The sequence below is a fragment of the Balaenoptera musculus genome, chromosome 14 (assembly GCF_009873245.2).
Source record: "Balaenoptera musculus isolate JJ_BM4_2016_0621 chromosome 14, mBalMus1.pri.v3, whole genome shotgun sequence".
NCBI lineage: Eukaryota > Metazoa > Chordata > Mammalia > Artiodactyla > Balaenopteridae > Balaenoptera > Balaenoptera musculus.
This window is the reverse complement of record NC_045798.1, coordinates 69,176,967-69,199,267: the sequence shown is the minus strand read 5'-3', so window position 1 is coordinate 69,199,267 and position 22,301 is coordinate 69,176,967. Positions and strand designations below refer to the sequence as shown.

At 35.7% G+C, this 22,301-nt stretch overlaps 1 protein-coding gene across 1 annotated transcript in view; it reads right to left on the bottom strand.

The window, feature by feature from the left end:
- DCC (DCC netrin 1 receptor) overlaps window positions 1-22,301 on the bottom strand; it is a 1,185,086-nt gene that overhangs the window by 316,430 nt on the left and 846,355 nt on the right. Inside the window, 1 exon segment of the mRNA XM_036823865.1 lies at window positions 20,162-20,211. Coding sequence (XP_036679760.1) covers window positions 20,162-20,211 — 50 coding nt within the window.

Here is a 22,301-nt window from a genome sequence, read left to right as displayed (position 1 = left end):
ACTTGAATTTCAGGTCAAATGGCCAAGTGACAGACACAAGGCTACACATGTTTATGAAAAATTAGATTCTGAAACCCCTTAAGAAAAAAACAACTGTGTTTTCTAAGTAACACAAAAAATTTGGATCATTTTTAAAAGGCTAGAATAATTCATAACTAATGAAATAATTTATATTCATTATAAAGATATTATTAAAGGCAATGTGTAATTCTTCTATACTGGGGGCATACTGAATTTTATGTTAAAGACAAAACTGTACGTTATAGAAGAAGAAACTCTATAATTTGCTGAAGTAAATTCTAAGTGTGGTTTTATTATGCAAGATGGTCACTTCCATTTCAAAGAAGGCAAAGAGATGTTTATCATGCATCATAACCACTGAAGATGGATGGACCATTTTCTGGATTTAACAATGATGGTGTAATTTGTGGATATATGTATATATATAAAGAGAGAGAGATACACACACACACACACACACACACACATATACATATATATGTATGTATATCGCCTCTCTCCATCATACTAATCATTATCATGTAAAGGAGACTAAGAAAAAAAAAAAGATAACCAGTACCAGAAGGGTTATTTGGATCTACCTTTGTGCTTTTTTCCTAGGATTATGAATATAGTGTCAGTCTCATGACCAGATTTGTAAAATGCATGTGTTCATGGTAAAAGACTTGATTTTCCTCGATTCCTTCTTGAATTTTTTTTACCTCTTCATGTTCATAGCTGCAATATAATTAGTCCAGCTTTTCTTCTTTGTTTTGTTTTCCTGAGGTGCCTCAAAGTCCACTAAAGGAAGAGAGGGTGAGGGTGAAAAACTGGCCCTCCCGGCACTCATCCTTGTCTCGTGGGATACTAATAAATGTTTAAAAACTAGCTCTCTGGAGAAAAAGCCTTCATTTTTAGCATTGGCTGACTTCTGTGATGTAAATACACCCAACAAGGGCAATTTCAAGCTATCAGTGTGACGTCACTGATCACAGAGTTGGGAAGAGATGTACAAAGCACACCACTGTACATTACTTCCATCGTGCAAACTGGATGTAAATAACCCCAAAGCATAGATAAGAGTAAAGTGTAGTAAAGTAATGAGGAAGTGATAGGTTTCAAATTTTACCTTTTTCACCAGAAATTATTTAATACTAAGTTTATATAATTTAATTTTAACAATGATTGTGTTTAACAATGGGCTCATAAAATTCCTTAAAAAATTAACAGTTCATTTTAGGAACCAGCATAAGCATGCTCCAGCACACCCCTGCCCTCGTCCCTGAAAGACCAATGACAACATCTTTCCTTTTGCGTATCTTTGCCTTTGCATACTATACCAAGATGCCACGCAAAATTTTGTTTTTAAAAATGGATCTTGGAAATGGATTGTATTAAAAAGTTTGAAACCACTGATCTAATTAGACTTCATTATAGTGGAATTTGTAGATCATCCTCATTTATACAATTTGGGCTGCTATCAGAAAACACAAGTTTCCTAGACAGGAGATCTACTGAATCAGAAGTGTGTGTGTTAAAGGGTGAGGGGAAGGGTTTCTGCATTTTAAACAAGTACCTGCCTTAAGGGATTTCAATGCTCCTTAAAGTCTGAGCATTTCAACTCTGGCCTTCAACTTCTCCTTTCTCCAAGCTGATAACCTCCACCTGCTGACTCAGACACATCCAGCTTCAGTTCCAGGACAGTAGAACAATGAGCAGATTCAGTCCCACCTGTAGCTGAGGTTCAGCTGTCTAGACCTGGCATCTCATACGCCCAGAACAACTCTTTGACTACATCAAAGCTAAGGATAATCAGAAAATGCCCCAACAATCACTAACCAATATGCAAGGGGCAAGCTCCTGCTCCCTTTATCGTTAGGTAGAGAAGTTAATTTCTTCCATAAGAACAGAAAATCTGTTTAATCTCATTCATAGAGGTGTTGAGATTCCTGACTTAGGTTCCTAAGCAAAGAGGCCTCTTGTTAAACTAGCGGAGTTGAAGTGTTTAGCTAGTGTCTGTCACGTGGTATATACTCAATGAATATTTATTATTAAACAAACAAATGAATAAATGAAGGTATGAATGAATAAGCACATGAAAGAATTTACCCAAGATTTTAATGGAAATAATCTTGAAACTCTTCATTGCCTTTTCTCTAACAAAACTTCCAAATTAAGAGACCATTTGGAGATTTTTTTAAACTGACAATGTTTCCTTTAAGTTCCATGATATTTGATTTCAGTTTGATTTGATTAGCACTCAAATGAAACACAAATATGGTTTTTTCTTTCTTTGAAGTACAAAAAAGAAAACTCAACTTGGAAATATTGAAATATATACATCTCTGGAAAAATAGATGTTGATACTACCGCCATGGACATATACATATATATATTCTTTGCAACATTTAGACTCATTTATGCATAAAAGATAAAAATCTATGGTCAGCTTCATATTTTTAAAGGATGCATATTGTTTAAAGTCAGTACGAAACATTTCTTCACATATAAATCCCTTTTGTGTGTCTTCAACGTTACCCATGTAAAAATAGACAATGATCTAGTTAATAGCTACTGCCTCTCAGCTAAAACACAAAACAGTCTGTCAAATAGATTTCTCTGAAAGATGAGAAATGTTTAAGTAGGAGGAACTTGAGTCACTACACCAAAAAACCCCCACAAAATTTCTTATCGTTTATCTCGGAACAAAGTTATTTGTAGAAGACACAAGTAATTTCTCCCAGTTCCATTAAGATTAGATGTCATATGATCTCAAGTTAATTTTCTGAAAATACAAAATTGTTCTTCAATACTTTTTAACCTACCATTACATACTTTTCAATGTATTTGAAACATTCATTTGTATTCAATATGAAGCGTACTTTCTATAAAATGTTCAGGAATCATGAAAATCATTCTCTTAGAAACTATCAATTTCACATAGTTTTCCAGTGGACTGAGTGATGTTTTTGACAACTTTAGAAAACTAACGAAGGCCACCATTTTCTATGTGAAAGAGCAACATAATAAACGAAATAGCACCTGGGCCCGTGAGCCACAACTGCTGAGCCTGCGCGTCTGGAGCCTGTGCTCCGCAACGGGAGAGGCCGCGACAGTGAGAGGTCCGCGCACTGCGATGAAGAGTGGCCCCGGCTTGCCACAGCTAGAGAAAGCCCTTGCACAGAAACGAAGACCCAACACAGCCAAAAATAAATAAATAAATAAATTAATTAATTAAAAAAAATAAACGAAATAAGTAGATTTCAATGTTGAATGTTACTGGGAGTATATATTCCAACTGCATAATGTTAGAGGGTTTTTTAATGAGATTAAACTAAAATGACCTCAGGGGAAAGATACATTAGATTTAGGTTGGTTGCCAAAGCAGCTATATATTAAAATAGTACTCTTATTTAGACAGTTGCACTATTACCTGGCAACATTTGCTCTATATTTATCTAAGTTATGCCCATTTGATTTAGTTTTGTTTATTATTTAAATTTACAGTGTTTGCTAATAAAATGTATGCCCAGTGCTCTGATTTGCATTTTCTCTGAATCTAACACACATTTCCTAATTGTTCCAGACCGCAGTTGCTGATCAATTAGAGGTTTTATTTTACTGCCAACAAACCTTGAGGGCTAAGGTAAAGCTCTTCTCTGTGATCTCAATTTTTCCCTTTCAAACATTCAATAAGAAAATATTCTAGAGCTTGGAGTTGAGGAAAAACCAGAATTACATTTGGAAATGCCAGAAGTTTTTAAGATTGCTTAATAAAATTTGTTGAGGTATCAGCTTTGTTCACTTAACAAACTGAAGCTCCTCTGAAGTGTTTTTTAGGCTCATCAGAGAGAAATACATCATTGTGAGATACAGAAGCTTAATTGTAGATTCCCTCCAGGAAAAACTGGGAAGTCAAGGAAATGTGTTTTTCTTTTTTAAATCCCCTTCTTAGCTCTCCTTTCTCAGCATTTACACCCAATCTCTTCCCATGCTTTCCACAGAGTTCCACTGGATGGTTGAATCCATCTCCTAGCTGCTGATCTAGAACTTACCTTCTGCCTGGGAACTATTTCCACTGAGAACTTGAAACACTTGAAGACAAAGCTTATTTTGAATTCTGCTTTGTACGCTTTACCTCATAAGACCCTATAATTTGGAGACAGTGTGGCCAAATGACCAACAACCCTAACCTAGGTTCGAATCCCAGTGCTGCCACTTCTTCCCTGTGGGGCAGTGGGGCCCATTACCTGGTCTCTCTAAGCATCAGTGGTCTCCTTGGTAAAATGAGGATAATTATACAATCCAATGACCTTATCACTTTTTCATTATGCAACACGCCCCCACCCCAACCATGCCCTCCTTTGTTTCATTAGTTTACACTCCGTGGGTCTTCTTTTTAATCACTCCCTTGTCAAACCTGATAACTCCACCCCTTCTCCTTTGGCAAACTCTGAACAGAGTAAAAGAAAACCTTCTCCCAACCCCAGACCAGCAACCAAGCAACCAGCCATGGGAAGAAAACCAAACACAATTGTGTTGGCCAGTTCCACTTTAAATTCATGACATCAAATCTCAACTGGTCAGTCCACACTGCTGACATATATTATGATCTCTTTCTATAATCTGGAATAACTATTGTTCATCTTTCCCCCTCTCTTCAAACCCTCAATACTTCATCCTCCAAGCCATTACACTCTGGTGATGATCTTTTCTCACACGTCTCATCTTCCCAGCTCCGAACTGACTGACACGTCTGCATCCACACCCACTCCCTCCATCTTTGCTCATCTTACCAAGATTGAAGTACCCTCTGCTGTTTTGCCTACTCAAAGGCTTGCACTCTTGCAAGTTTCCACTCTCTCTTCTGCATCATAAATCACCCCCTTTGTACTGCATTATTTCTAAAAGTTGCAGTATCACTCATGTTCAAAAACAATGAACAAACAGTAAAACATCCCTCAAGCCTACCACCTCCTAAAGTTTTACTATCCACTTCTTTGCTCCAATTCAGAGCAAAATTTCTCAAAAACATCATCTACATTCAGTCTACTCAATCTCCCAACTTCCTCTCCATCATCACGCTCCCTCCCATGGCGGTCACTTTGCTGCTGTTATTCTACTATATCTTTCATCAGCACATGACATAGTTAACAGCATCCACTCTACCCCCTTGACCTCTGTAACACTAAACCTGTGTTTTTTCCTACTACTCTTGTTCCTTCTCATCTGACCAAACTCTAAATGTGTAGTGTCGTAAGATCTATATTTTTTCCAACTATAATCTCTCCCTACATGTCATCAATATGACAGTGACTCCTAAATATCTATCTCTTGGCCAGTCATCAGACCTCTAGTCTTATATACCAACTTGTCTACATGACTGACATCCCTAATCATATGTCTAATAGTTATCTCAAATTCAACACGTCCAAAAACTAATTGATTGTTCTCTCTAAACCAATTTTTTTCTTTTTTTCTCCAATCATCCTTATCTCATTAAACAACTCCACAATTCACTCATCTTTCTGTAGCAAAAATCTGGTCTCTGTCCTTGATTCTTCTCTTTCCCGTGTGTGTGTGTGTGTGTGTGTGTGTGTGTGTGTGTGTTTAATACAATCCACTAGCCAATCTTCTTGGCTCTAGACACAACACATATGATTTTTTCCACTTCTCTCTTCAACTGCTCTGATGACTCCCAGGTTTCAACTACAATCATCTTATATAGATCACTCAACTGTATCCTAACTGGTCTCCTGGCTTCCACTCTGCCCTATCCCCAATAATTTTCCTCATAGCAGCCAATTTGATCTTTTAAAAAGTTGAATGAGATTATTCCCCTTTCAAAACCCTTTTCATTGTTCACAGAATGAATCCCAGTGTTTACCATGCCCTATAAAGCCCCTATGATCTAGCTCTGACCCAGGGATCTATAATCCACTCATATTGCTATTATTTCAAGTTCACAATCATGCACACATGGGTCCCTTCTCAAGGTTTTTGCACTAGTTGTTAGCTTTACTTGGAATGATTTATTTTAAGTGTGACAAAACTGGCCCTTTTTCATATTCTTGTCTCAGCTCGTGTCATCTTCTTAAAAGGCCCTTCCCTGACAATCTGATTTAAAATAGCTCCCTCTGTGTCATATCACTGTGCTTAATTTAGAAGGACATTTGACTGCCTTCATTGTAGCTTTTCCAGCAATAAGCTCAGTAATCATTGGTTTAACAAATAATACTTATAGTGTTGTTATAAGGAGTAAATAGGGCTTTCATTACTTAGCACATTGCCAGCCACGAAACACCTGCTGAAAAAGTTAGTTACTGTCATTATTATTATTATTATTATTGTTATAGTTATAATTAGGTGCTCCTTAAATATATGTCAAGAATGTTAATGACAATAACTCATGCTAATATCTTAAACCTTTCAGATGAAAGATTTGTTTTTCAACAGTTGTTTTGTAAGATAAATAACATTTTAAGCTAAACTAGTGAATTAAATGAATATTTCAACATCTTTTAAATCAAATCACATAGTTAGCAACTGCTTTTATCTACTGGTAGGACTGAATCTCTTCATGTCCTCTAACTAATCAACCATTCCAACTATAAGGGCAACTTCCACGAACTAAATTAAAATCAGAGACCTTATCACTAGACCTAGGTTCATTTCATTTAAGCCCATTATTAAACTTACCACTTTTCAAAAATGTATGGCTTGAGCTTTTCCTTCAGAGCCAACCAGAATTGGATCCATCGGAAATGTGTGTGATGAAGTACATATTACAAGGTGATATTAAAGTAGGACTAGAACTCCAAAGAGAATGGTAGTCTATCACATAATTTAGACTCTTTGTCATAGCCTTTGTGCAGGTATACTAAGTGGCAGTGACTAGAATACATTTGGAAAGAGCAAAATATAATAACCTCAAAACACACAATAGCAAAAAATGATGCACTTAAGTATTTGAAGTATGAAGATGAGAACTTCTAGAAAATGTTTTTCTATCCTGTTTACATTATAAAATTTCATATAGACATGGAGATTTAATCATGTCTCTAACTTATTTGAATCATGTAATAGACACCTTTGATGGTTCTTAATTCCCTATTCTTTAGTTATGTACATAGGCACTTTATAAAGACTGTTCCTAGATTTACTTCTAGCTCTTCATAAATTTTTCTTCTTTCACTAACTCAATTTATATTTTTACTTCAAATTAATTCAGGTAACAATGTAGGGGATGCGGTTACTCAATTTGTGGAGTATGTTGTTCTGGTTTGGAATGTATATCGTGATGCTAAGGTAAGAGACTGAAAAAGTTTTAAAGATAGTATTTACTACAAAATGCTTTTGTAGAAAGAAATCATTTGGGCAAAGGAGAACTAGACAAACACTTTTCACAGCCTTTTGTATCTTCAATAGGGGACTTATTATTCTAACACTTTTAAAAAATATCATTGCTTGGAAAAGTACCATGAGATAAGTATCTAAGAAAATGAGTGATAGTAGGATATAAAGATATGCTTTGAATTTTCAGAGTATTCTCTTCTTCAACTTATTTGCAGAATGTATTTAAATGGCATGATACATTTATATTATTTAAAAATTGGTTATCCAAATTTTTTACTGTCTTAATATCCTTCCCATTCAGAGTTTATCCATTTATTGTGTTTTCACTAAAAAAGCTGACTTATTGGAACTTCAAAAATAAATCAAAGGATCAATTTAACTACTGGCTAGGAGCTCTGATCTAAATTATAATGGGATATACAACTGTTGCTGGTGACCAAAATTATGTTTCCCAAAATTACTCCAGAATAATCTCATGCATATATTTCTGGTTCTTTATTGTTAACTATGACAGATGGCTTTATCAGTAGATTTAAAAAAAATAGTACATCAGTGTGGGACTTTGGAACAGAAGTATTCTGAAAGCAGTATCAATAATAGGAAGGGAGGAATTTCTTCCCAGCCAGTTAAAGCATCTTCCTATATTCTTAACCACTGTGGTTCATTAATTAAATCCTTCATTTCCCTGTGAAAGTGAAGACCTAATGTTTTAAAAGTGTTTTATTTCTCTATTAAGATAAACTGAAAAGGCAATAATAAATTTTTCCGTGAATTGGTATCCTCACTCTTTTATAAAATAAGTCAGGAAACAGAAAGTATAATGATCATTGCCAGGACTTGGAAGAAGGGGAGGAATGGGGTATTATTATACAATGGGTATAATGAAGATGAGAAGATGAAAGAGTTCTGAAAATTAATGGTGATTGTTGGACAACAATGTGAATGTACCTATGCCTATAAACTGTACATTTAAAAATGGTTAAAATGGTAAATTTTATGTTATGTATATTTTACCCCAATTAAAAAATGTATTTTTCAAAAAAGTAAGTAGGATAGCAGCTATCTGAAGATGGGTTCTAAACAAATTACAGACACAGTTTTATTTTTGAGGGAGTCTCATGAATTATTACATGTTGCCTTATTTTAATATAATTTAAAAACATATCAAGTCTAGCCTACAAATTCTAGACAAAATAAAAGAAAGACTAGACCATAAGAATTATCAGGAAACATTCCCTTCCTTATAATTATGCTCCTACCCTCTCACCCTTCCCAAAACACGTTCATTCATTGCTCCCTGGACATTATCTATGCTCAGAAAACAGTTATATAATGAATCAATCACGGAATCAGTAACTAAAAAAAAAAAAAAAAAAAAAAAAACTACAAGAGATCGGTACCTACTTGAACTGAATTCAAGACATTATATTTGAGCAGAAATGTTCTGTGTACTAGCTAGCTCAGGGTCTCTTCCCTCCGCTGTCACTGAACTGCCCCGGACCCCAAGGGGAGGGTGGCCTCACTGAGGCTGCCAGCTCTGGAGGGGCCCCAACAGCCAAAGCCGCAACAGTCCTGGGACGGTGGGCCAATTGTTTCAACAACTAACTTAAAGACAAAATGGAAAAACAAGGAGGTTTGTGCCTGAGATCATGTTGATGTGAAACCAGGGATGGCCACCTTGTGCCAGAGTGAGTACAGAGGAGGAGCTTCAAGATGGTGGAAGAGTAACAAGTGGAGATCACCTTCCTCCCCACAAATACATCAGAAATACATCTACATGTGGAACAACTCATACAGAACACCTACTGAATGCTGGCAGAACACCTCAGACCTCCCAAAAGGCTCTTGGTGCTCCAGTCAGGCATCAGGGCTGTGCCTTTGAGGTGGGAGAGGTGGGAGAGCCAAGTTGAGGACACTGGTCCACCAGAGACCTCCCAGCTCCACGTAATATCAAACAGCGAAAATCTCCCAGGGATCTCCATCTCAATGACAAGAGCCAGCTCCACTCAACGACCAGCAAGCTACAGTGCTGGACATCCTGTGCCAAACAACTAGCAAGACAGGAACACAACCCCACTCACTAGCACAGTGGATGCCTAAAATCATAATAAGGGTCACAGACACCCCAAAACACACAAGCAGATGTGGACCTGCCCACCAGAAAGACAAGATCCAGCCTCACCCACCAGAACATACACACTAGTCCCCTCGACCAGGAAGCCTACACAACCCATTGAATGAACCTTAGCCACTGAGGGCAGACACCAAAAACAATGGGAACTACAAAACTGCAGCCTGTGAAAAGGAGACCCCAAACACAGTAAGTTAAGCAAAATGAGAAAACAAAGAAACACACAGCAGATGAAGAAGCAAGGTAAAAACCTACCAGACCTAACAAATGAAGAGGAAATAGGCAGTCTACCCAAAAAAGAATTCAGAATAATGACAGTAAAGATGATCCAAAATCTTGGAAATAGAATGGACAAAATACAAGAAACGTTTAACAAGGACCTAGAAGAAGTAAGGAGCAAACAAACAGTGATGAACAACACAATATATGAAATTAAAAATTCTCTAGAAGGGATCAATAGCAGAATAACTGAGGCAGAAGAACGGATAAGCGACCTGGAAGATAAAATAGTGGAAATAAAAACAGCAGAGTTGAATAAAGAAAAAAGAATGAAAAAAATTGAGGACAGTCTCAGAGACCTCAGGGACAATATTAAACATACCAACATTCGAATTATAGGTGTCTCAGAAGAAGAAGAGAAAAAGGAAGGGACTGAGAAAATATTTGAAGAGATTATAGTTGAAAACTTCTCTAATATGGGAAAGGAAATAGTTAATCAATTGCAGGGAGCACAGAGAGTCCCATACAGGGTAAATCCAAGGAGAAACACACCAAGACACATACTAATCAAACTATCAAAAATTAAATACAAAGAAAAAATATTAAAGGTAGCAACGGAAAAACAACAACTAACATACAAGGGAATCCCAATAAGGTTAACAGCTGATCTTTCAGCAGAAACTCTGCAAGCCAGAAGGGAGTGGCAGGACATATTTAAAGTGATGAAAGGGAAAAACGTACAACCAAGATTACCCTACCCAGCAAGGATCTCATTCAGACTTGATGGAGAAATTAAATGCTTTAAAGACAAGCAAAAGCTAAGAGAATTCAGCACAACCAAACCAGCTTTATAACAAATGCTAAAGGAACTTCTCTAGGCAGGAAACACAAGAGAAGGAAATGACGTACAACAACAAACCCAAAACAATTAAGAAAATGGTAATAGGAACATACATATAGACAATTACCTTAAATGTAAATGGATTAAATGCTCCAACCAAAAGACATAGACTGGCAGAATGGATACAAAAATGAGACCCATATATATGCTGCCTACAAGAGACCCACTTCAGACCTAGGGCCACATAAAGACTAAAAGTGAAGGGATGGAAAAAGATATTCCATGCAAATGGAAATCAAAAGAAAGCTGGAGTAGCAATTCTCATATCAGACAAAATAGACTTTAAAACAAAGACTATTACAAGAGACAAAGAAGGACACTACATAATGATCAAGGGATCAATCCAAGAAGAAGATATAACAATTGTAAATATTTATGCACCAAACATAGGAGCACCTCAGTACATAAGGCAAATACTAACGGCCATAAAAGGGGAAATCGACAGCAACACAATCATAGTAGGGGACTTTAACACCCCACTTTCACCAATGGACAGATCATCCAAAATGAAAATAAATAAGGAAACACAAGCCTTAAATGATATATTAAACAAGATGAACTTAATTGATATTTATAGGACATTCCATCCAAAAACAACAGAATACAGTTTGTTCTCAAGTGCTCATGGAACATTCTCCAGGATAGATCATATCTTGGGTCACAAATCAAGCCTTGGTAAATTTTAGAAAATTGAAATCGTATCAAGTATCTTTTCAGACCACAATGCTATGAGACTAGATATCAATTACAGGAAAAAATCTGTAAAAAATACAAACACATGGAGGCTAAACAATACACTACTTAATAACCAAGAGATCACCAAAGAAATCAAAGAAGAAATAAAAAAATACCTAGAAACAAATGAAAATGAAAACACAATGACCCCAAACCTATGGGATGCAGCAAAAGCAGTTCTAAGAGGGAAGTTTATAGCAATACAAATCTACCTTAAGAAACAAGAAACAGCTCAAATAAACAACCTAACCTTACACCTAAAGCAATTAGAGAAAGAAGAACAAAAAAACCCCAAAGTTAGCAGAAGGAAAGAAGTCATAAAGATCAGATCAGAAATAAATGAAAAAGAAATGAAGGAAACGATAGCAAAGAACAATAAAAGTAAAAGCTGGTTCTTTGAGAAGATAAACAAAATTGATAAAGCATTAGCCAGACTTATCAAGAAAAAAAGGGAGAAGACTCAAATCAACAGAATTAGAAATGAAAAAGGAGAAGTAACAACTGACACTGCAGAAATACAAAGGATCATGAGAGATTACTACAAGCAACTATATGCCAATAAAATGGACAACCTGGAAGAAATGGAGAAATTCTTAGAAATGCACAACCGTCCAAGACTGAACCAGGAAGAAATAGAAAATATAAACAGACCAATCACAGGCACTGAAATTCAAACTGTGATTAAAAATCTTCCACCAAACAAAAGCCCAGGACTAGATGGCTTCACAGGTGAACTCTATCAAACATTTAGAGAAGAGTTAACACCTATCCTTCTCAAACTCTTCCAAAATATAGCAGAGGGAGGAAAACTCCCAAACTCATTCTACGAGGCCACCATCACCCTGATACCAAAACCAGACAAACATGTCACAAAAAAAGAAAAGTACAGACCAATATCACTGATGAACATAGATGCAAAAATCCTCAACAAAATACTAGCAAACAGAATCCAAGAGCACATTAAAAGGATCATACACCATGATCAAGTGGGGTTTATCCCAGGCATGCAAGGATTCTTCAATATACGCAAATCAATCAATGTGGTACACCATATTAACAAATTAAAGGAGAAAAACCATATGATCATCTCATTAGGTGCAGAGAAAACTTCTGACAAAATTCAACACCCATTTATGATAAAAACCCTCCAGAAAGTAGGCATAGAGGGAACTTACCTCAGCATAATAAAGATTATATATGACAAACCGACAGCCAACATTGTCTTCAATGGTGAAAAACTGAAACCATTTCCACTAAGATCAGGAACAAGACAAGGTTGCCCACTCTCACCACTATTATTCAACATACTTTTGCAAGTTTTAGCCACAGCAATAAGAGAAGAAAAAGAAATAAAAGGAATTCAAATCAGAAAAGAAGAAGTAAAACTGTCACTGTTTGCAGATAACATGATACTCTACATAGAGAATCCTAAAGATGCTACCAGAAAACTACTAGAGCTAATCAATGAATTTGGTAAAATTGAAGGATACAAAATTAATGCACAGAAATCTCTTGCATTCCTATACACTAATTATGAAAAATCTGCAAGTGAAATTAAGAAAACACTCCCATTTACCATTGCAACAAAAAGAATAAAATACCTAGGAATAAACCTACCTAAGCAGACAAAAGCCCTGTATGCAGAAAATTATAAGACACTGATGAACCAAATTAAAGATGATACAAATAGATGGAGAGATATACCATGTTCTTGGATTGGAAGAATCAACATTGTGAAAATGATGATACCACCCAAAGCAATCTACAGATTCAATGCAATCCCTATCAAACTACCAGTGGCATTTTTCACAGAACTAGAACAAAAAATTTCACAATTTGTATGGAAACAAAGAAGACCCCTAATAGTGAAACAATCTTGAGAAAGAAAAACGGAGCTGGAGGAATCAGGCTCCCAGACTTCAGACTATACTACAAAGCTACAGTACTCAAGACAGTATGGTACTGGCACAAAAATAGAAATATAGATCAACGGAACAGGATAGAAAGCCCAGAGATAAACCCACGCACATATGGGCAACTTATCTTTGATAAAGGAGGCAGAATATAGAATGGAGAAAAGACAACCTCTTCAATAAGTGGTGCTGGGAAAACTGGACAGCTACATGTCAAAGAATGAAATTAGAACACTCCCTGACACCATACACAAAAATGAACTCAAAATGGATTAAAGACCTAAATGTAAGGCCAGACACTATCAAACTCTTAGAGGAAAATGTAGGCAGAACACTATGACATAAATCACAGCAAGATCCTTTTTGACCCAGCTCCTAGAGAAATGGAAAGAAAAACAAAAATAAACAAATGACACCTATTGAAACTTAAAAGCTTTTGTACAGCAAAGGAAACCATAAACAAGACAAAAAGACATCCCTCAGAATGGGAGAAAATATTTGCAAATGAAGCAACTGACAAAGGATTAATTTCCAGAATTTACAAGCAGTTCATGCAGCTCAATATCAAAAAGCAAACAACCAAATCCAAAAATGGGCAGAAGATCTAAATAGACATTTCTCCAAAGAAGATATACAGATTGCCAACAAACACATGAAAGAATGCTCAACATCATTAATCATTAAAGAAATGCAAATCAAAAGTACAATGTGATATCATCTCACACCTGTCAGAATGGCCATAATGAAAAAATCTACAACCAATAAATGCTGGAGAGGGTGTGGAGAAAAGGGAACCCTCATACACTGTTGGTGGGAATGTAAATTGATACAGCCACTATGGAGAACAGTATGGAGGTTCCTTAAAAAACTAAAAATAGAACTACCATACGACCCAACAATCCCACTACTGGGCATATACCCTGAGAAAACCATAATTCAAAAAGAGTCATATACCACAATGTTCATTGCAGCTCTATTTACAATAGCCAGGATATGGAAGCAACCTAAGTGTCTGTCGACAGATGAATGGCTAAAGAATATGTGGCACATATATACAATGGAATATTACTCAGCCATAAAAAGAAACGGAATTGAGTTATTTGTAGTGAGGTGGATGGACCTAGAGTCTGTCATACAGAGTGAAGTAAGTCAGAAAGAGAAAAACAAATACCATATGCTAACACATATATGGAATCTAAAAAAATAAAAATGGTCATGAAGAACCCAGGGGCAAGATGGGAATAAAGATGCAGACCTACTAGAGAATGGACTTGAGGACACGGGGAGGGGGAAAGGTAAGCTGGGAGAAAGTGAGAGAGTGGTAGTGTATATATGGACATATATACACTACCAAATGTAAAATAGATAGCTAGTGGGAAGCAGTCGCATAGCATAGGGATATCAGCTCGGTGCTTTGTGACCAGCTAGAGGGGTGGGATAGGGAGGGTGGGAGGGAGGGAGATGCAAGAGGGAAGAGATATGGGGATATATGTATATGTATAACTGATTTACTTTGTTATAAAGCAGAAACTAACACCACTGTAAAGCAATCGTACTCCAATAAAAATGTTAAAAAAAAAGAAAAAGAAATGTTCTGTGTATTATGACTGAGTACAAATACCAGTGTGAAGTTTGTGAGTGTAAATATTATTGTAAATGCCAATTTCTAATTTATCTTTACATGGAATCAATCATCTAAGGTCTCCTATGTCTCCTCTTTCTCTACATTAAATTTGAGAAATCTACCATATTTCTGAGGGGAGGACTCAGAGCTCCGGTTCCAAGTAACTCAGTGGCCAAAGTGTATTTTACGAAGGATTTAGGATGATTCAGAGAGAAACAAACAAATAAAAAATTCTTTTTCATGAGCTATCTAAGGTGTTTGTACAACACAGAAGAGGGAGATAAACATTTATAAGAATCATGGTGTGACAGTAGAAGTGGTTCCAGAACACCTACGTGAACTGTGCAGTTTCAGAGAGGTTGCCATACAGCAGGAAAGTGTTAATGCAAGTGCTCTCTGCACAGCCAAGAGAAGACAACCCCAATTTCAGAATAAAAGAAAACAAAGACATGCCCCCGCAAAAAAAACAGAAGACCTGCAAATTAACATCATAACTCTATTGGCTCTTTGTTTTTACTTCTTCCAGTTTCTCCTCTTCTCCTTATTTTGACAATTTTGCTCACAGTCGCTACCAAGTGAATATCCCAGGTGGGAATCAAATGCAAAAGCCTCACTCAGCTATCCTCTTGGTTGTCACTTCTGTTGATAAGAGAATTATCACTAGCCCAATGACAGAAGACAGAGACCTCAGTCAAAATCCTTCCTGTATATGTATGTATATGTATAACTGATTCACTTTGCTGTACAGCAGAAACTAACACAACATTGTAAATCAACTATACTCCAATAAAAAATTAATTAAAAAAAAAGAAATAAAGTATTTCTTTAACAGTCAAAGCTTAACTGAAAAAAAAAATCCTTCCTGTCATACCACATCTTCAGAAGCACAGCCCTCTGATGCTACCCAATGATACAACACTTAAGATTCCCCCTGTATGATTAAAATATTAATTAACTAATTAATTTTTAAAAGACATTAAAACATCTGGGGCCAAAACCATCAGTTTGTTTCCTGAAGGTGGAAATTGCTATTTTAATTCTCCCTTTGGGTAGTTTCTGGGTAAAGGGAATTTGCATGATTGCTAAACTAATTTTCGAGTTATTTAAGCATGCCAAATTATGTTGAAACATGGGGAAATGAACACTTTAAGATTCAGGAAGATAACCAGTCATATCTTCTACTATTGCAGTAATGGATCACACACTATTGAACTGTGAGTGACTAACTGGGTATCCCCTTCCAGGAGTGAACAAAATGACATCCACATAGATTAAGCATAAGAATTTCAACAATAGAGAGGTGTATGGTGATATAATAAGAGGAAGCCAATATTCTGTGTTTAAAGATTCTAAACTTACATAATGATCCATGCCCAGTGATATACTGGATTTTGTTTTTTCTTATTTGGATTTAATATTTCATTCCTTGCAATCACCCTAGAGTGCTTAGTTGATAAATACCTGGCCTCGTGAGTGAAAGTCTATTATACATTAATCAGTATACCTGTGCCATCTTCCCTAATTTTGTAAAGATAAAATGATTGAGAAAAGGTGTAACAAGTAAAAATACAGTCAAAGATGTTTGGAGCCATAAGAGATTTTAGAGCTCTCCAGCTCTCTCATTTTATCAAGGAGGAGAAAATGTCAACTTTGAAGAGTTATAACTGATTAAATGTGGTTAGATGAAAGCTGAATTGTCTCTCGCATGTTTTCTTAATAAACTGTAAGTTCCATGAAGGTAAAGACTGGGTCATGTCCCTGGCATTATATTTGCGCACGCGCGCACACACACACACACACACACACAGTAGATATATAGTAAGTACACAGTAAAGGTTGAAAGAATAAATGAAACTGAGGCACAGTGACGTTTCAAGATCTCAAAGAGCTGCTAAAAGAGCCCAAACACCTTGAATCTCAGTATACTCTAAATGGTCTTATTCTGAGAACTTCTCTATTGGAACATAGGAAAACAGTCAAGTGACAACTTAAAAAGCTCATTGCATTCTACAAGCTTGTGCTTATATAACAGCCGACTAATTAAGTTGTAATATTTATTTATTTAAATAATAATTAAATTTCGAAGTAAAATCTTAAGAAAATTATCCTTATAAAAGGTTTTCCTAATAAAAAGTCCCATTTTAAAGTACATACTGTAAATCACTATTTTCTCTTTTCTTGTGAAGATTATATTTCTTGTAAAAAAAAATGTTTAGTAGGAGAAATAACCACCTCATCATAACCATTACCTAAAAATAATATCTATAGGTCAAGCCATTCCTTCAAAACAAAATTTGTGTTCACAGGCAGTCTGCAGAAAGGGTATCTAGTCTGTTTTGTGATTACAGCTTTATAAAGGTAATCCAGTATAATGGGTTTTCAAGAACAATAGAGTACCAAAAACTCCTTTGGTTCTTTTATCTGAATGTATAAGGACCCCTCTGTTTTCATATCCTGTAACATGATTTCTTGATCCAATTGGCTAATAGGTGGCCATAACCATAACAAATATCTATAAATGATAATTTTATACCTTGTATTCACTTCTCAGTTCTATGTACAGAAATCGTAGCCATCTGTGTGCAAACACCAAGAAATTTTCTCATTGACTGTCAATAAAATGGTCAATTATGTTCCATAATTACAGATATGATATAGAATAAGAACTTAAAATATGACTGTTCCTTCTATATTAAATAAAAATTCCAAGTAAAATGAATAACATTAAAGTCATAATTCTATTAGTCTAAAAGAATACAACACTTATTCAACTACAATGTTTCTTTTTTTACAAATTTTTTCCTTAAAATGGTAATCATCTGGGGCAAATATTAGTATATTTGAGAGCTTTTCTTTTGTTTCAAACAAGAGACAAATATCAAAATAGCATATTGTTATTGTTTTTCTCTGCATCAACATATTGGGAATGATAAAACAGTGCTTTGATCATCCAGTTCCTTTCCTCTTGGTAACAATCCAAGAAAAATAATTTATAATGCCTTAAAAGCTAGGAAAGAAGATAACAAAGGGAGGGAGAGGAGAGCAAGAAGCTTTCTAGTGCCTGGGCCTGCTGTATTCATTCTGAAAAGCTAATGAACAAGTTAAATTTTCTGGTAGTGCAACGTTACAGAGATAACTTCAGGAAGATAGAAGCAGGGGTGTTAATATTTGGTTGCTTCAAACACTGCAGATTTTAGAAGAGCATGGCCTGTGATATTTGATTATGTGTGTGTGTGTGTGTGTGTGTGTGTGTGTGTGTGTGTGTGTGTGTGTGTGTGTGTATATCAGTTGAAAAAGTCAATTTTGCAATCCAGGAATTCCCTCCTACAGGAGGGTAATAAATTCATATTCAAAGACAGTCAGCAACCAGGGTCATTCAATAATGCCTTATTCACATTCCAGAAGAAAACATTCATCCTTTGCTAAAGTAGACATTTTATGGGATACGAGCATACACACACAAAATAGCTTATATCAATTTCTGTGTTCTGTCCTGAAGGAAAGATGTAAATCTGGTGAAACTCTAATAAAAATGAGTCATTAAAACAAGAGAAACTACAATGTGGTCTCCCAGTTTCATTCATTAGCAACCTACAATAATTATAAAAATCTACTTGACTTTGATTTGGCAATCTGTTAATTAGAATAGCATATCTATAAAATATTTAATGTTGTAAATAATAATGTCATTTTTAGGGTGATGTCTATTTCTCGTTATTTTCCTTTAGCTCATTTTTCTTCCCTTAGTTCATTTATTTTTCTCCCTTCTAAGTTTAAATTTGTTTCATTCATTCTTATCCAATTAGTGCCTAAAATTATAAGAGGATAACCATTTTAGAGACATTTCACGAGCTCCAAAAGGTAAACTCATTTGACAGAGGTAAATCTGATCAAAATCACAAAATATGGCTTCGTCAGAGACTTTTGCAAAATATGGCAAGAAATTTTACATTGAGTGAAGTAATAGCTACTGATGTTAAGCTAGATCCATTGCATATGCTATATTACTACTTCCTCATGACAAACAAATAAGGGACGGATTAACATGCACACTGTATGAATATATAGAAACTGAAGTTTACTGAGGTTCGAAACTTTTCTGACATCGTATACAGTTACTAAAAGAGGAAGTTAGGATTAAAAATCAGAGTATGACTTTCTCGAAGACACATGATTTTCCTGTTGTCTTCTAGAGCTTGGAGACCGGTTAGGCCAATCTCCTCACTGAGACCCAGGGAGAGCGAAATTATTTCTCTGAGCGCAGACAACCAGATGATGACAGAGGCAAGCCAGGCCAATCTTACTTTTGCTTTCCTCTACCGTGTGGTTTTTGCTTCTTTCCAATGCTGAGTGAGACACACTTGAAAAAGGAGATATTTCTAGAAAACTGATTCTGGCATTAACTCCTTATCTTCAGCTACTCCCAGCCGAATTTAAACCCTTTTGAAAGTTGTATCAACTTTTCAGGCCAGGAAAACATTAATCACTGATTAATACTGCTTCATACAGATAACGGTATCAGACCTCAAGAAGAGCCTTCCATGTCTATATTTGTAAGAGAAGAAGAGGAATGAGGATGAAATATTCAATTCAAATTAAATCTACCAGGAAACAAAGTCTCTCTTTATCCTACCTCTTGCAATTACTTTTTTCATTCCTACATTCAATTGTTCCATCTAGCACATTATGTCCTATACAGTAAGTCCCCTACATACAAACGAGTTCCATTCTGAGAGGGCGTTCAAAAGTCCAATTTGTTCGTAAGTCCAACAAAGTTAGCCTAGGTATCCAACGAACACAATCGGCTATATAGTACTATACTGTAATAGGTTTATAATACTTTTCACACAAATAATACATTAAAAAAACAAATGAACACATAAAATAAAGAACACATTTTTAATCTTACAGTACAGTACCCTGAAAAGTACAGTAGTACAGTACAGCAGCTGGCACACAGAGGCACGTTCGCATCTTTGAAAGTTTGCAACTTGAAGGTTCGTTATGTGGGAGACTTACTGTATAGGTAAATAGACAACTTTGTTACCTGATGGAATAGCCTTTAATCATGATAACATTTATAAAATCAAGTGTCCTAGGAGCAAACAACTCCTTCATTTAATTCATTCAAGTGTGGTGGAAGATGTGGGATTAATGCCACTCACTGTGTTGTTCTGGAACATTTCCTCACATGGAAGCCACCATCCACCCCAAGCAGTGGATGGGTGATTGAAAGTTACACATGTATTGGTAATGAAGTAGTAAACATTTCCACAACTCACCCTCGAATTAACTACTTCCAGGGAGACATTCTGAGGCGGAGCACTTGGCACTAGAAGAAATAAAACAAGGTGAGATCGTTATTGCCAAAGTCACGAAAGAGAAACTCCAACCCTCTTTGAAAAGAGAAAGCATGTCTTTTTCACTGTTCATAAGGATAATTAGGTAGGTAATTCCAGGTGGCACTTCAAAATTTTCCTGGAGAGATGAAAAATGACTGCATTTGTTTTTCTCACTTAGTGGCCCAGTTATCCATCGAGGGAGCCCCCAAAACTCTTAGGCAAAAAAGCACCTGCCGTGATACTAAATACTGCCATTTAATTACAGTTTTCTGGTGATAACATTCCCAGAGGAACCAATAAAAACACACAGGAGATTTCCTAGAGTGGTTTTAAGTGCTTAAGATATTGTGCATTTCAGGACCTCCACGGTTTTATGATGAAATATGTCATTCTAACGGTCACTCTTGTTGCTTAATCCCTTTAAATACAACCTTTATTACCCCTTAAAAAGTGAAAAGAAGAAATACATCCCTTTTTTTCTCACACTTTGTAATTAAATCTCTGTGTCATAGATGCAAGCAGGTTACCAGAGAGCATTTGGTGAGCCAATTCTACTAACAAAGGTGCAATTTATTTTTCTTCGTGGGTTTTCTAGGTATTTTGCTTCTCTTACTTGCATTTTGATTGTTCCACTCCTTCATGGAAGGAGGAAGAACATATACAGCTTTCTTTATAATACTTCTAATGGATATTTACTATATCAAAAAGTGAATATTCTATCAAGTTAGTAATTCAACGATAGCCATTCACTGAATGACTCTAATATCTCAAGTACTATTCTAGATGTCTTGGATGAATCGTATAAATAAACAAACAAACAAATAAATAAATAATTCTGTCCCACAACAGTAATATAAGTAGCATTCAGTAAATGCTTAACATATATAAATCAGAGTATTCCTTATTTTTTTCATCACAAATTGATAAATTTAATAGAGAAGAAAGGCTTTCAGCATCTTCAAAAATTTAAGGGCCATTTTTGTTATGTTCCTCTTCTTTAATTTGAACTTGGACAATATCTATGTTTTCCTGGGGTGCTTATATTTACCCTGAATTTATTTATGTCCTACTCTGATTTTGCCTTCTCAAAAGTAACCACTATGAGGGCATGATATATGTCTGATTAATCTTTAAATCCTCCAAACTGACATTCAATTAATATTTACTGACTCAACAATTAAATGAACAAATGGATACTTACTTAAATATTAGCTCCTGGACCTTTCTGGACATGATAGGAATTACAATCACTTATTTTGTTTGACTTTGATAAATAAGTGATAAACATGATAGGAATTATAGTCACTTATTTTGTTAGTACTTGATAAAGGTTATTACCAATGTAACTTGTGAAAAATGTTTATCAGAGCTTGTTTTTCATGAATTAGGTCAACAAGCATTCTTTCAAAAAAATATTTCATTATTTAGGAGATAGACTTTATTTTTTAATTTCATTTAATTCTGCTATGGTTTTCATATCAAATACAGAATATAACCTTCACAGGAACCAGGATTTTTGTCCTTTTGATGCTGTATCCCCAATATTGATGTGTGTTAAGCACATAGAGCACACTCAGCAAATATTTATAGAATGAATCAATTAATAGAAAGATTATAAGATTATAATAACATATTTTTCATATTTAGAGTTTTGGTCAACAATTGGTTACAATAAAAAAAGGTTTATAATTTTGCAATTTTATTTATTTATTTATTTATTTATTTTAAGATTGATTGATTGATTGATTGATTGATTGCTATGTTGGGTCTTCGTTTCTGTGCGAGGGCTTTCTCTAGTTGTGGCAAGTGGGGGCCACTCTTCATCGCGGTGCGCGGGCCTCTCACTATCGCGGCCTCTCCTGCTGCGGAGCACAGGCTCCAGACGCGCAGGCTCAGTAGTTGTGGCTCACGGGCCCAGTTGCTCCGTGGCATGTGGGATCTTCCCAGACCAGGGCTCGAACACGTGTCCCCTGCATTAGCAGGCAGATTCTCAACCACTGCGCCACCAGGGAAGCCCGCAATTTTATTTTTTAAATTAAGGTATAACATAGGAAAGTGCACAAACCTTGAATGTATGACT